This window comes from Ammodytes marinus (genome assembly GCF_949987685.1).
Source record: "Ammodytes marinus genome assembly, chromosome: 17".
In the NCBI taxonomy this organism is placed as follows: Eukaryota; Metazoa; Chordata; class Actinopteri; order Uranoscopiformes; family Ammodytidae; genus Ammodytes; species Ammodytes marinus.
This window is the reverse complement of record NC_137221.1, coordinates 23,342,409-23,359,139: the sequence shown is the minus strand read 5'-3', so window position 1 is coordinate 23,359,139 and position 16,731 is coordinate 23,342,409. Positions and strand designations below refer to the sequence as shown.

General features: G+C 40.6%; 1 protein-coding gene across 2 annotated transcripts in view; it reads left to right on the top strand.

The window, feature by feature from the left end:
• Positions 1–10,566, top strand: part of khdrbs3 (KH domain containing, RNA binding, signal transduction associated 3) — a 135,151-nt gene extending 124,585 nt beyond the window's left edge. Inside the window, exons 9-11 of one of the 2 annotated variants that reach the window (XR_013845311.1) lie at positions 4,004–4,136; positions 6,258–6,312; positions 7,677–10,566. Coding sequence is in view for 1 of the 2 variants with exons in the window: in XM_080045708.1 (XP_079901834.1) it covers positions 4,004–4,086 (83 nt within the window). In the remaining variant the exon portion in view is untranslated. Of the gene's footprint in view, positions 1–4,003; positions 5,192–6,257; positions 6,313–7,676 lie in introns of those variants that run through there. The other variant, XM_080045708.1, reaches the window with a different exon arrangement.
• Positions 10,567–16,731: the final 6,165 nt, after the last annotated feature.

Below are 16,731 nucleotides of genomic sequence, written 5' to 3'. Positions count from 1 at the left end.
AAATATGGGTACCCTTGTGGTTTTGCTGATTTTAATGCCTGTAACAGCATGTAAAACTGATGACTTTAAACACAAAGTTGGTTGGATTATGTTGTTAAGCCTTGAACCTCATATAAATGTCTGTTTAATTATGAGAAAATGTATTTTAGGTGCCTAAATGCAAGTTGCACTTCTCTTTGACTCTCTGCTGAAGTGAGACAGAATGGGATCATCAAAACAGCTCCCAAAAGATCTGAAAAACAAAGATTGTTCATTGTGATGGTTTAGGGGAAGGCTACAAGAAGCTTTCCCAAAGGTTTCAATTGTCAATTTCGACTGTAGGGAACGTTGTCAGGAAATGGAAGGACACAGGCATAGTGGCAGTTAAACCCAGGCATGGCAGACGAAGAAAAAAACAGGAGCGGCATAGGTGGAGGATTGTGAGAATGGTTGCACACAACCCACAGATCACCTCCAAAGACCTGCAAGAACATCTGGCTGCAGATTGTGTATCTGTACATCGTTCAACAATTCAGCGCAATTTGCACCAAAACATCTGCTTTTTATAAAGACCAAATAACTTAATTTTTGTCTCATAAGTCCAAAGCATTTTCTTCCAATATGAAGCTGGCTTGTCTAAATGAGCTTTTGCATACTCCATGCAACTGTATCTGTGGCGTGGGCGCAGAAAGGGCTTCCTTCTCATCACCCGGCCATACGGATGTTTTGGTGCAAATTGCACTGAATTGTAGAACCATGTACAGATACACAATCTGCAGCCAGATGTTCTTGCAGGTCTTTGGAGGTGATCTTTGGGTTGTGTGCAACCATTCTCACAATCCGCCGCATATGCCGCTCTTGTACTTTTCTTGGTCTGCCATGCCTGGGTTTAACTGCCACTATGCCTGTGTCCTTCCATTCCCTGACAACGTTCCTTACAGTAGAAATTGACAATTGAAACCTTTGGGAAAGCTTCTTGTAGCCTTCCCCTAAACCATGACAATGAATACTCTTTGTTTTTAAGATCTTTTGGGAGCTGTTTTGATGATCCCATTCTGTCTCACTTCAGCAGAGAGTCAAAGAGAAGTGCAACTTGCATTTAGGCACCTAAAATACATTTTCTCATGATTAAACAGACATTGCTATGAGGTTCAAGGCTTAAAAACATAATCCAACCAACTTTGTGTTAAAAGTCATCAGTTTTACATGCTGTTCCAGGCATTAAAATCAACAAAACCACAAGGGTACCCATATTTTTGCACAGCCAGTTTTTCACATTTTATTTTATTTCATACAACCAAATACTGCTTTTCAAAAAATCTTTGTTTGGAAAACATCCCAGTACTTAGCTGTTCCTGGTAAATTAAAGACATACCACTTTTATATTTTTGTTGTGAAAGCAGAGTCAATTATAATGCCGGCTGAGAGGGGTTCCCAAACTTTTTCATATGACTGTATGAGCGGGAGTACTACAGTGGTCAGAATAAGGTGTTAGAATTGGGGGTTGTGGGGTAGGCTGTGAGCCCGTACCTGAATCTGTGGAGTTCCAGCTGGCCTGATGGTCTGGAGTGTGAAACTGCAGTGGAACATTTGCAAACCTGATTGATCGGTTGGTAGTCTTTGGCCTCACTGATTGGTTATGGTTTGCTGGATTCCCGTCAGCTGTTGCGCCCTGACTCAAAAGGGGGGTTGGAGGCCTATAGTCGTGGCTTGTTTCAGGCACAGTGGGAGGTTGGACACCTAGTGCCACAACAGAGGGGCCCTCTGGCTTTGATGGGGGATCTACCCTAACACTCAACAAAAAAAAATCTTGTTTTTTTTAAGAGTGTATTTCTTATATTATTTTTATTCATTTTATTTTGCGTTATTGTGAGTTTGTCAAAATGCTGTTTTTAGAATGTTGAAATGGAAGGGAGACTATAAAAATGGTGCGACACAATTATCAACCCGTAACAAACTTCAAGTCAATTCAATCAAACACAGCTCTATCACAGTAATAATTAAATAAATCACCAACAATTGCTCAATATCAGTCACAGAGAATTTTCACACAATCAAAATGTACGTGGTTTGGATACCATAAAAAAAGTCCTCAAATCACAGCTAACCAAGGTTCGTAACAGCCTTTAAAGGATATATTGTGGAAGGTTTGTATCCTGCCAACACAGCTTTGCAGGCGATAGTAGCTTGGTCCAACAGTGTCCACAGTGGCAAAACAGTTCAATATTGTGGCAAAGTGGGGGGGTGTTGCCGTCAGTCACTTTCTTTGTAGTCTTGGAGCACCACAATCCGGGTCACGGCACCAAAGATGTAACCCAAATGTCCCACTGCCTCTCTATAAACCCTGGGACTCCGCGTTGTGTTTAATTGGTGTGATGGGTAGAGAAGGACCACAGGACAAAGAAGTTCTTAATTGTGGAAGACGACTGGCAATTTATTCCCCAACAGTGGCAATCTTCATTAGCTGTCCTTGTATCAGGCCTTGTATTCAGGATACAGTAAACAATGAAACAAGATGGCGCCCGCGCACGCAACAAGCTTAAACTACGTTGGCTCATAAGGGGCATACCATACAAATTGCGGTAAGACAGGCCTTTCTAGGTAACAACCTTACACTAGTATAAAAGAAGACAAAAATCTCAAAATTGACCAGTTCTTAAAAAAAACATGTTTTTCTCCTGCAGTTTCTCCCCTTGAAATATAGATATCAGTAGCCTAATTATTTAAAAAAAATAAGGTGACAATGATTATATTACATTACTTGCAGTATTATATCCTCTGCATCAGGAGGCCATACTATAGTGACCCCCTACTTGTTTTCATTTCATGCTTAAGACATTGTAGCATATTTTTGGAATTTTAAAAAACAACTTTCCTGACCACACAAGTGTGGGGAGAACCAAGCACCTTCAACTCATTAGAGTGCTTGCTTACCTGCACACACACACACACACACACACACACACACACACACACACACACACAAAAAAAACTGCGGCATTGGGTCACTCATGAAAAGGGGTGACTGTTCAAAGGAAAACTGATAAACAGCGTTGATGTGCATCCTTGTTTTCTCCAAAGACAAGGTTACCTTGGTCTATTTCTTCAAAGTGGCTGTCAGTGAAGGGGTGACAGGTTTAATTAAGGGGTATTGGCTATGTGCTGCCAACAGAGAGCCTGTACACAGAGAGGGGGGGGAAACAAAGCCTTTGTGAGCCTCAGCTCTAGGGAAGTCTCAGCGCTGGCTCAAGATCAGACAAAGAGTGCCATCGATACTGGCACTTTCACATTGACAGTACCAGGGGGTGAACAGGGCACTGCATTGGGCTAATGGTAATTGTGACCTTTTTCTGCTAGGAGCCACTAAACGGGTCCTTTTTAAAGTAGCTGTTTGATCCACGATTCAATTATCTGAGATGCATCCTTGCAGGTGAAAGTCAGGCTCCTTGGTGTGAGTGGTTGTTTGTATTCCCGGCTTGAAACGGTGGAACTTTTGTCACAAGATGGGTGTCCGTCGATAACCGACATTCAGAGTGCCTGCTGCATTGTTTCCATCAAAGCCAGCACAGCATTTGCAACAACACATGTTGATATGGATGAATATGAATGTTTGAAAGGTGGTATAAGTGATTCTGGAGAATACTTGTTGTCAATATCAGCTTTTTGGCAAAATCGATAAATATCTCCTCATGATCCGCTACCTGTCCGTACTGTGTGCGCACTTTAAAAACCTTAACCAGTGTTAATACACAGCCTAGGCTCTTTAAACAGGCCTGTTGCTAGCCAGAGAGGGCCCCTTTGTTAACATATCCTTTGTGTACATACCAGTTTACAGAGCCATGGCTGTGTATTAACACCACTTTTTTTTCCGCGCACACACAGTAGGGAAAGGTAGCGAAAGATCGTGTGGATTTATTCACTGATTTTGTCAACTAGCATTCTTCAGAATCACTGACTCCACCTTTAAGTATAACCGCTCCCTAACCCCTTGCCATCTGTTTCTTGTCTTTTCCTTCTTAACCAGGCGTGGAAGAATGGGCAAGCAAGGCACCGTCAGCACGGACAACCAAGGGAGTGTACAGAGAGCAGCCGTACACCAGATATTGAACTGTTTATACAACCCCGCACCTGAGTCCTCATGGCTGTTTTCAACCCAAGTAATGGATTTTTTATGGACGCTCCCTACCTTTTTAGACTCGACAAAAAAAACTAAACCGCAAAATAATACAAACGAGACATGACAGTGAGACAATGAATGAGTTAAAACTGGTCTTCAGAAATGGCATTCGCCTGATTATACAGTATATTAAAAAAATTCCCCCCCACTGGGTAAAATGTGTAAAGCAATTGAGGTAATCTATCCTTTTGCCTTGGAGAAATCAAGTGGATGTTGAGCTTAGGAAAGCCTCCATAGTACATTAAGTTTCTCTCTCAGCTATGTGATTGTGAAGAATGGCGTTGTATCATGATTAGTGACTCACTCTGAGCTGTCGATACAATGTTGCTACACAGCTGCCGGCGCAACTTAATTTATCGCCCTCTCCTCTTCGAACCTTGAACTGCGTGGTTGATCACTTTAAGATGTAGTAGCTTAGTTAGGAAAAGTGCAGTATGTGTAGATATTTTTTTTCTGAGAGGTGATGGGTATAAGAAAAAAATGGTGTCCCTTGTAAAAATGCAACATTTCAAGACTGAAAAAGAGAAAAGTCATAATGTATACATATTGTTTTGCTGTTTCCTCTTTTTTGTAAAAAATAATATATCTTTAGTGTTAAAGGGCTTATAAAAGCATGGTGTACTACTGTGGATATTGTCAGCTGTTTTACTCGGAATAAGACTATGTAGTTGTGTTCATTAATATGGCCCCCAAAACATCCACTTTAATACATCTATAAATAGCTGCTCATCCTTTATGTACACCGCACAACCAGAGCTTCAAAAACAGTCCTGGAGCTTTATCATTTTTGTGATTTTTTTTTAGATGCTCTAAAAAAGTACTTTTGATGTCATTCTTTCATTTAGTACAAGATACCTTTTCTGACTTTGTAGGCACAATAATCAAGTTTAAGATACTGAATCACATGCTGGTGACTTGATAATCATTTCCATCTAGAGATTTGTTTCGACTCTATTGATTTTTGAGCTTATGTAAGCCCTTTAATATTCCCTTCTTTGTTGATGCTGAATAAACATTTTGAAAGAAATCACTTGTGTTGGAGAGCATAATTATGGAATCTTATAAACGCCTCATAATTTAAACTAACAAACCCTCAATGAATATCTATTCGCCTAATGGAAGACTGCAATGAATTAAAACGCCGCCTTTTAACGTCCTAACCAAGTGGGAATCGCTTCAAAACATTTGTTTCTGCATTAAATCCAGAGTGGAAGCAAGCTGGCGTTATTCCCCAAAAAATATCTACAAACAATGCAAGGAGCAAATGGCTCTTTGTGATCCTGTTAATGACCTTGCTAATGTGATAAGAATGGAATCCTAGTTGTTTATGAATGAAGTTTGTAGGGGAAAACTTCTCCGACTGCAATTTGGAATGGGTGTAGCGATAACGTCGCCCGCCACTCTTGAAATTATCTCCACTCTTTGTTTGTTCATATAATCGCGTCGGAGCATCATCGGTCAACACGCATTAACTTTGGGAGTGTTTACCTCGTAGCGCTGCACCTCTAGGTCTTATGTTCTGGGTGGGGTGGGGGAGGGTAGAGGGTTGGGGTTGGGGAGGGGGGGGGGGGGGGGTTGCTCTCTCTTCTTGTCTTGCTCTTTCTGTTCTCCTCCCGGTCGTTTAAAGAGCCTGCCTTTGCCCTGTCCTTTAAAGAGACTCTTAATGACCCCCCAGCTGACCTCCGCAGAGAGAGGATGGCAGTTTAAAAAGACCTCCGTCCCACAAGGTAAAACACCCTGAACCCCGTTGAACCTCTCCCCCTAACCTAGCTAAACATAAACAGTTCTCTAAAAACTTCAAATGTAACATGTTTTCCTGTCTCTGTTAAGTCCGTAATCTTAGCCACTAAGCTGGGCATAATTAGATATATGTAACAAAACTATAACTGTAAAAAAAAAAGTATGATAAATAGCAGTAATATTTCAACGAACTGTGTAGTGAAATAACTTTACCCCTAAGACTTTGATAAAATATATCCTCTGTAACAATAATTGAACCATAAAAAATGTATGTGTCCTGGCATTTGTTTCCATAATATCAGTTGTTTATGTTTGTGTTGTGAATTTGCTTGTTCATAGTGTTGTTTATATTCCTTTTTAGGTTGATGTCCCAGCCAAAGCAGGCCATATATCAAATGATGTCATTGGTGCTAAAGGTATGTGATTTCTGCATTTATGTGTCAAAAAGGGTTATCACAGGGTTTTGTTTGAGCATGTCAGAGAAGGGGTCAACATATTGATAGCTTTGACATGTTTTAACCTTGGGGATTCTTGAAAAGCGTCTGAAAATTCATTCATTCAAAAGTCTGCATAAAAATGTACAATACCTTAATATTACAGTTTTTTCAATACTTAAAGATGCCTCTTGTGATGATAATATAGTGAACCTATGGAGTCAAATAAGGGCAGAAAAAGTTAAGAAGTTAAATAGATGGGTCTATGTTGATCTTGACAATGTACACATCATCATACAACCAAAACCATAGGTTCAAACGTTATATCTGGGTATTGGCAAGAACTTCACTATACGATACTCATCACGATATATGGGTCGATATATGATATATCACGATACATTGCGATACAATTGCATATTATAGTATAATGGGATATTTCACATAGTTCACTGAAAATGTATTCAAATTCAAAACCCGGCAACTAGCTGTACTGCGACATCTACAGGAGCAGAGGTTATGATTCACACAACCTGTTATAAAAAAATGTGGCTAACTATGCAATACAGATATCACGGAAATAAATATGACAATATATTGCCTTATCGATTTTTCAGCATCTTCCTAATATCTAAACTTCAAGGCTTTATTAAACACTACTTTTAAAAACCTGATAGGGTACCTTAACACCAATAGAAGAATGGGCCTATTGGGATCAATTTAACAGTTGTTCAATTATTAAAAGATGATTGATCATACTTGTATATATCAATCTAAACCATGCCATGGAGTGGGATGAGGGAAGACCTTCATTGGCGGTCGAGTTGAAAACCTGTGGGTAATACCAAATGAGATATTCCACAGAGGATATGTGTTATCATGGAATAGAATATCAAATATTAATGTGACTGTGAGGCAGCTTGATGTTCTTTGACGGGGTGTTTAATGTTGAAAATATATTTTCCTGGAGCTTGTGAAATCCTTCAGAATTGCCCATAGTTTGGAGGCTCAACCCTCAGCTCTCCTAATATACCCTTCCACAAGAACCCCTCAGGGGATTTCCCTCTCTGCCTCACTTTCTACTGTACCTAGGCAATTAGTGGAGAAGAGAAACTCTGTGTTATCTGAACCACAACTGGTTCAACAAGTTTGAATATGACACCCTGTGCTTGTTTTAAGTAGAGAAACGTTATGCCTGACTGATTGCATTAGCCCGAAAAAGAAAAATACCTTAGAGTGCAGAAAGCAGAATGTGACAAAAGGACAGTCCTAAAAAAATGTCCTTTGCATTTTATTTTTTTCTTCTCATCTTGTTCCCTCTTTGTTCTTGTTTCTTCTCTCGATAGACTCAACAAACCACACAAAAGCTTCCCTCCAAACACTCAAGCCGCCCGCAATGTCAAACCAAATCCCCCCCACCCTCCCCCCCAAAAAAAGGCTCTCCAACATCACTAAGGATCTGCCCTTTGGTCTAATGGTGAAATCTTCACAGTTCTGGACTGAAGTCAATCCTACAAGATGGAGGGACCTGTTGAGATGCAGGAACATTTCTCACATCTGGCCATTGTCTATAGAAAGGTTTTTTTTTATACGTGAGGCAAATGGATTTCCTCATCCTCTGGGAGCATCTGTCCAAGGATATTTCCTTCAAAGCTTTACCTGCTTGTGTGTACATTTTCCGTACGCACAGGAGTGCTCTGAACTGACTGTGAACCAGTCCCGTTTATATTCTTGATTCAAGCTGTTGTTGGACCAGACGTGTCTACCGCTTGCATTAGACATGAACTGTCACCTTCTGCTGAGGAGTAAATAAATATTGCAATATGCTAACGGAATGACATCATATTTCTCACAAAAAAAAACATTTCCAGTTTCCCATTGTTTTCCTCATTAACCTATATCCCAATCCACAGCTATGAATAAATAATTCACCAAGTGCCTTATTGTTGCATTGTTATGACACGTTTTGATGTTTAGTCCCATTGCTAGAGCTAAAATATAGGCCAGTGCACCAGAAAAAGGTAGCTATTTATTTATTTATTTTTTCTATTTCCTTCTGTATGCATTGCCACAATGCTGGAAAACCACCCAGTCTCGCACAAGGGTCCAGTCTAATCCAGATGTATAGCTTAATCAGAATCGACTTCAGTGGATATTACAATTCCAAAATAGCTTTTCGTTCGAATAGAGAGCTTCATTCTGTCTTGTGCATAAGTCCAGATAGGCTGATCCGTATTCCACACAGTTGTATGTCCTCGGCAGGCAGACAATAGTTTTCCATTAGAGGAAGTGATTCTCTCTGGAGCCTTGGGCCAAGCCTCACACAATAACACAGCGACCTAAAGCTGGCATCCCGGGCTCCCGGAGTCAACTCTCATCACCTCCCCGGGGCTGATTCCCCCCTCTCTCTGAGGTGGCTTAAAACGACAGGCTTATCTGCAGTAAGCTTGTCCAAGTTAATAAAGTAAGAGCAGCTTATTTGATTAGGAACGCATACAAAGGAGGAGACAGTGATCTGTCACGGGGAGACAAGTTCATTTCCGCGCTAGAATACAGATCGAATGTTGGGTACAGTGACCATCGGAGGTGAAGACAAAAGACCTCAGGGTTTTGCAACATAATTAGAAATGGGTAAAAGGTTCAGACAAGCTGTTTTCCCCAATTGTCTTTTAACTACAAAGGATGAGGTCGCACAGTTGGAAATGTGTTTTTCATGCATCAGAAAAAGTTTGGCAACATTTGAGTTTAAATGCGGTGACAGTTATGGCATTAGTTACTTGTGTTACCGAATCAATTCTTGCCGAGAGTTGGGTTTAAGAATGAATACCACTTCTCTGTAGCCTGGTCCTACCAGACCATCATACATCATTTCATTTGTACAGAAGGTCTGGAATCGCTCAATTGACAAACGTTACCTCACTTGAAGGAGGGTGTCTGTTGAAGTTTAAAACGATTGGATCTGCCCAGTGCCACTCTGGATCTGCCAACCAATCGCATAACGTTTGGTTGTGTCATACGCCGGCTTCTGACTACAACTGAAACTGGCTCACAACGCCAACGCCATTGTTCTCAGCCACTCCCTATGTTCGCTGATTGGACCGTCAAAAATCTGGATGGTGAAAACCCACGAATATACTGCAGCCCCAGACTGACTACTGAATGGAAATGAAAATTGAGCGGAAGTAGGTAAATGGAAATTAAAATTGAGCGGAAGTAGGTAGGCGGGCAGAGCCAGGCTAACTTCTCTGTTTACCGTAAATAAATATGTAGCTGGAGGTAGCATTCGGATAGCTCATCTTAGCATAACGACTGTAAACAGCTAGCATGGCTCTGTCCAACGGTAACAAAATCTACCTGCCACCGTCAAGTTTGCTGATCCAACAAACATAAGAATGGTATACATTTTTTTCATCTAACTCAGCAAATAAGTGTATTTCAAAATGTCTAACTATTGCTTAAATACCTAGTGATTTATTTCTGTACTTTAAATTGTATCAAAGTTCTGTTTAATGATTAATGTAATAAAACTGTAATAACCTTTTTAAACTGCCACGTACATGCCTTTCATGTACTGGTTACTTAAATCTGTCCTTTCTTGGGTTCAAACCCATTTAAAAAAAGCAGTGCTCTTTTTGATTATTTTAAGTGGGCTTATCCAATCGTGTTCGTTTTAATCATCTTCGGGATCGAAAGTGGCCGCTTCCTGCCTTTTGTTCCGTAATTAACTAGAGGGCTCTTAATCTTCCTGAGATTAAAACACCCTGATCAATGTTGAAGTGTCCCTCTGTCTCCTGTACAAGTGACTGCTAATGTGACCCTGGGTCAGTGTGTGTGTGTGTGTGTCGCCTGCGAAGATGAAATTCAGATTGAGTGGACGGTGCTTTAGTGATAGCAATAATACAGAGATTGTACGTCCATTATGTGGACCAATGAAGTTTTCTTTTTTTATCACAGGGTCTTTAAATACAAGAACAATGATTGGCAGTTAAAGACAAACGATTGGGGAAGGCAAGGTGAGAGCAGGTGCACGCAAACAATGCAATAAAAATCTCCCATTCAACGTGCAAATGCTTTGTAGGGACCAAGCAGATGTCAACACAAGAACACAACTGAAAGAACAAAACAGTTTTCTTTTCGATGAATGTGTAAGCCAATGTCTGTACTGTACTTGTCAACCACATGCTGTTTGGTGCATTGTGCAGATTGTACACCATGTCTGTCATGTATGATTGTCAATGTGCTGTTATGAGTTGAACTGACTGAATTGGTGAGTAAAATAAACACATGTGGAGGTTATAGATATGCTTTACTGTTAATACATGTTCTCCTCTTGTTGATAAAAAAGAATTATGAATATTTTCTAACCAAATGTGTTTGTGCTCGTGCCGCACCGACTACAGTGCAACGTGAAAGCTCTTCTTCCCTTTGATAGCTCACTTCAAAGTCTGCGTACGTTCATCGCCGTGTGTCATGTTGAGAATCAAATCATGAAGGTAATCTTACTTTTGTGACAGTGGAGAACTGACACTCAATACTGTAATGAAGACTGAACTAAATATACTTTTATTAACTCCGGCTCGGGGGAGAATTGTGATGAGATCTGGCAGTTGGCATGTTTTTTTTTTCTTTTAACTTCAAAAAGCCACCACCACTGCAGGGATATTATTTACCTTGATACACCCTTGAAAATAATAGTTGCAGATCAAATAAAGTTTGTGTTGCCGTCTCTCGGTCTCTCCAGCCCTTTAAATATTGTATGTTCCCCCCTCTCTCCTTGGATAAATCTCTCTCTCCTCGTGTAAACGCTGCTCTATTCTCTCAGATTTTTTTATTCCTCCCATCCCCTGCTTGCATCCTTCGGGCCAATTTCCACTTTGAAGTTGTTTCTCAGCAGTGTGAAATTTGAGATTAAAGTCCATCTGTTCACCCCCCCCCCTACTATTCCCAAACCCCCCAACAACCAATACATTCACATATACAAACAAAAACAAAAGCAGACAAAAAAAGCCTGTGTTGTTTTTAATTGGTCGATCGAAGGCAGCCCTGTTGTATGATTCAGCCCCGAAATCGTAAGGGACCCGTTTTTTAAGGCCTCACTGGGTCAATTACACCTGACTCAGGCCGCTGCAGACAATGAATTTCTGATCTAATATTTATTTATTCATCGGAGCAGAAAAACGAGGATGTTGAGTGGCCAGAGCCTCTAAAGGGATTGTACTGTCCTCTGGGCTCATAAAAGGTGTGCGGGGGCTTCTGTGTAGACGCGTGTGTGTGTGTGTGTGTGTGTGTGTGTGTGTGTGTGTGTGTGTGTGTGAGTGTGCGTGTGTGAGTGTGTGTGTGTGTGTGTTTGTGTACTTGTACAACAATTTTTGTGAGAACCAATTTCAGTTTTATACCATAGGGAGGGAGGACATTTTTGGAAAGTGAGGATATTTTGGCCAGTTCTCACTTTGGGGTAGGCCTTTAAAGGGCTGTTTGAGGGTAAAGACTAACATTTTGTTTGAGATTAAGGTATGAATTTGGTTAAGGTTAGTGTCACGGTTGGGGATCAGCCATTTCATTTAGGTGGTTGGGCCTCACAAGTATAGCCGTACAAATGTGTATTTTTTTCTCCCTTTCAGGTTAGAAATAGCAACATGCTATATTCTCGTAATAAACCTAGTGTGCTTATAAGGCTGCTGCGGTTTTGTATTCTCTTTTCCCCGCTGCTCAAGCCGGGCTAATAAACAGCGTGCTCTATTGATATCCGGTCCCACCTCTACACTGTATTGTCGCCTTTAGTTTGCAGCTGCCAGTGAGAGCCCCTCAGCGTTACATATTCTCTGTAAAGTAAACCAACGGCACAATAGCTGAGCACGGGAGATTCAAATAATTGTTTATGCTTTGGGTCCGTGCGGGGAGATATGAGCAATACAAGCAGACGGATAACTCAGAATGAAAATAACTCAATATTGCAAAGAACTCGATATTGCAAAGAAAACCGTGGTGAGGAAAAAGCTAAAAGTCCATCACAAGCCCATTGCCTCCTGTTAGGCTAAGCGTGTTTGGCATTTCAAAGGTCTCTATTCTCTTAAGCCTTTACACCTTTACACTGCCCGGGAACAAGCTGAGAAATGGAAGGGTAACATGAATGTACTGCTCTCCCATGAGTAGAAGAAGAGTCTGATTGCCTTTTGCAATGCTTTCATTGTAATGCATCAATGTGTGAAAAAAGAAATAATGAAACTGTGTATGTTCCTATTTTTTAGAGGTGTTTATGTAATGGAAGGAAGTGCAGATACATGGCTGCATTTCTTACTGTCATTGCTAAGTCATACTGTGACTGCTACTTAGTAAAAGTAGAGCAGGTCATCCACTCAACGGCCCTTACTGTGCTACATGTTGATGTTTCCTTGAGCAAGACATTGAACTTCAATCTGCTCCTAATGGCCAGGCTAGTGTCACAGTATGTGGATGGCTGAGTAAGAAGCACATTAGTTCAAAGGTATGTATGGACCTCTTGTATAAATCATCACTTCTGACGGCTTCATACAAGATGAATAATGGCCTTTTTTTGATGGATAATAAATCATTTACTAAACTACATATTAGCTATAAGCCATTAGAAGGAACACTTCTGAGTTGCCAGGTGTTCATCTCAAGTGCATTTGTGTTATTTAGGCCACAATAACAATTCACAATTTGCCTTCTCAAAAAATCCCTTTGGCTGAGGGGTTTATTCTCCCCTCCAGCATCCAGTAACAAATGACCTTCTTGAAAAGGGTGTGTTTAATGGGGTAAACATAGGCCTTCATGAAACAGAAAAATAAATTAGTAAAACAAATAATAAATCTCCTCTTTGGTTTCCCTTAAGAAAACATTGCACAAGCTCGTCCACAATGCCCTATCTGTGTGTTTTGTTCTGCCATGGATATGCCATCGTTTCATTTGCTTGTCAATCTTGTTGAGCATGTCATCTTAAGCTCTCTTAATACATCCATGTTCTTCAACCAAAAACCCGAATGTGGGAGTGTGTTACAACTAGTAAGTGTATACTGTGGAAGATGGAAGAAGAGAGAGGAGGAGTGGATTTTAATTTGTGTTACTGTTTCTATTACTCGTATATGTATTTGTATCATCATGTGTGAGACTAGGGATGCACCGAACATTCGGCCACCGAACATGTTCGGCCGAAAATGGCAGAATAAGTCATTTTCGGTTTCGGCCCGAAACAGATAAAAGGCCGAACAAAATTACCGAACATTGACAGACTAAATGACAATAAGGAAATATTTCTTTAAAAGAGCTGTGCGCTTGTAAACCAGGAACTGGAAGTAAAGACAGACTTAACCGTGTAGGCTATGCGAGTCCACGTCCCTTCCTGAGCGCGCAGCAGGAGCAGTCTGTAAGGTGCGTGCATGAAAATGTCAGAGTCCAGTGTGGGAGCATTTTTTCAAACTGGATAAAACACGGCGTAGTGCAATGCTTTAAGCAGCATTCAGTTAAAACGCTAGTCCAATACTGTTGTTAAATCACCTTAGAAACACAAAAGCCTTGCGCGAGCAAAGCAGCGATTCACCCGGTGAAACTCAGTGACGCTTGGTAACGGTGTCACTCACAGTGACACCTCGCCGGTGAGAGCCGCAGCGCAAAAAAACTCTGGTTTGACGGCTAAAATGACAACCGGTTGGGGGGGAAAGGCTCCTACGATCTGATTGCATTTCTTGAGCCTGAATACACAGAGCCATGTCGGCAAACTGACTGTGCAATATGTCCAGTGAGCCGCCTCCCCCCGTTAGTTTCAGTCTAATCTACAGGCCAAAAAGTTACACTCACCTCCTAAGCACGGACATCGTTTAAGCATGGCCTCCCATTGTTATGATCAGGGCTTTGATGCAAATTCTGAAGTCTGAACATTATGATGGGAGCTGTGGTGCACTTTTTTTTTAGAGCAACTCAACCTGCACTGCAAAAAATTTAAAAAAGGCAATAAGTCGATCTTTTTGTAGATTCATCCTCATATAAGTCAAGGGTACAAATCAATGAGTGGTTCACAATTAAATTCCTAGTAAAATGTTAATTTTACTCTAATGTTTGAAGGTTTTACTGTTTCTTTATTTATTTAGGGTTGCTTTTTAGTTGTAGGTTTTTCTATTTCTGTTTGAGGAGAACATTTGGGAGTTCATGTATGCAATTTTGAAAGAATTGGCAAAATGAATAAACAAAACTGCAAAAGCCTCTTTCGGTATTCGGTTTCGGCCTTTCGGCCAACTGTTTAATTTTATTCGGTTTCGGCCAATAATTTTCATTTCGGTGCATCCCTATGTGAGACTAGCAATTTTTAATAAGGCTGCACAGATTTCATTGGCAATCTTATTTTGATGCAACAATTAAAATTGAACCTATACTGTACTTTTATGTATAGGCTGTTTTAAGATCATAATGTCTGATCCTTTGTTGTCTTGTCTGTTTTGCACTGTGTTGGACTATAGAAACAACATTACGCTTTTTTAATGTATACAACTACACACAAATAAGACAAATAAAATAACCTCACATCATCAAGAGGCTGTTGCTACCATATAGGCACTGTAGAGTACAGTGAAATGCTTCCAGCTTCTTAACACTAGCAACTGCACTGGATTTTTCCAAAGACCCTTCATTAATGACTTCATTAAAAGTTCTTGTTATTAATGGCTTGAAATAAATAGAGAGCTTCAGTGCATTTTTGATCACCCAATATTAGATTCATTAGTTATAAAGCCATTATAAAGGCTGCCTTATTTGAAATGGTACGCTGCCATGGCTGTCGTGTGTGTGTGTGTGTCACTCCTATTCTAACCTCTCCTTGTCCCTTTACCCTTACTTCCCAGCTGTGATGTCGAACCTAATCGCCAATTTCAGGAACATCCTATTTGGTGCAATATTAACCTGGGAACATTGGGATGAGCCCTGTGTATTCCAGTCCACGGTTTCTGTAAACGTGAAGAGACGTGACATCGCTGCCACCGCCGCCTCTGTCACGAAACACACGTTGGTTTGTGGCGATCAGTTTAGACAGGAGGCCTATTTTGCTGGTGATATGGTGAAGTTCAGGATGGGATATCGACAACAGGACTTGCGGTTGTTTATTGAACAGCAGCGTCCACCGTCGGGTCACATGGTCACGGATACGTCAAGATTCAGATCCACAAGTTTGCATTGTAAGTCTTGTTTTCTAATGTTTTCAAACTTCTTCATTACCCGCCATAATCAATTAAATGAGAAGCAATATCTGGTTACTATTTATTATTGTAAGACGGCATACCTATCGTGTATAACCCACTAGCTATCAAGTGATAACGGCTCATTTTTGTTAGCATCCTATTTTGTAAGATACATCTGATAAGGCATATTGGGTAATTTATAAGGATGTTTACTGTGTACCCGATTTTAATAAGTGAAGTCTTAATGTTACCCATCATGTATTCTCTTGTTCAATGCACCACTAAATATATATTTATAATTATCTGATAACATACGGAACATCCTCTGTACATTAAGTTTATTCAAGTTTATTAGTTTTAGTTTGGTGTTCTTAATTCTATTCAAATCTACATGAATATTGTTTTGTAACATTCTATCCTTTCAATAGCTAAGGGCCAATTTGCAGCCACAATGTTGCCACAACATTTCACACAAAAGTAAATTAGGTTTAACAAATGTTTATAGGTTGTCCGTACTTCTGGTTTTACTCATGTTTAACTTGTGAACTGCACAATCTGCTTTTTCTACAGGCTCATCTTGGCAGTCCTGCATTTCAACCATAATGGCAGCTGGGAGGTTACTTGAACCAGTGAAGGTAAGGCTTTTCTTGCAGTTCGCCAGGTCAGGCCCTGTTAAAGGAATAGTTCGACATTTTTGGATTTTGAAACTTTTTTGCCTCACTCTCCGGTCTCTCAAGTAGAGCTGACTTTAAACTGCTGCATTATAATCAAACCAACATATAATAAAGATATCTATAGTATGCAAGTGAATCTATAACTTAGGCGGCTGTGGCTCAGGTGGTTAAGCGGGTTGGCCAACGATCCAAGGGTTGGCGGTTCGATCCCCGCCCGGCCACCTGTGTCATGCTTGTTGTGTCCTTGGGCAAGACACTTCACCCACCTTGCCTTGTGTGAATGTGAGGTGGTGGTCGGAGGGGCCGTTGGCGCTGAATGGCAGCCACGCTTCCGTCAGTCTGCCCCAGGGCAGCTGTGGCTACTCTCGTAGTTTACCACCACCGGTATGACTGTGTGTGAACGAATTGAACCTGGAACCCTGTAAGCGCTTTGAGTCCTAAGGGAATAAAGCGCTATATAAATCCAATCAATTATTATTATTAAATAAATTACACTTTCAGACCACTCCTCAGACCAATGAAGGTAAATACTGGAAACGGCT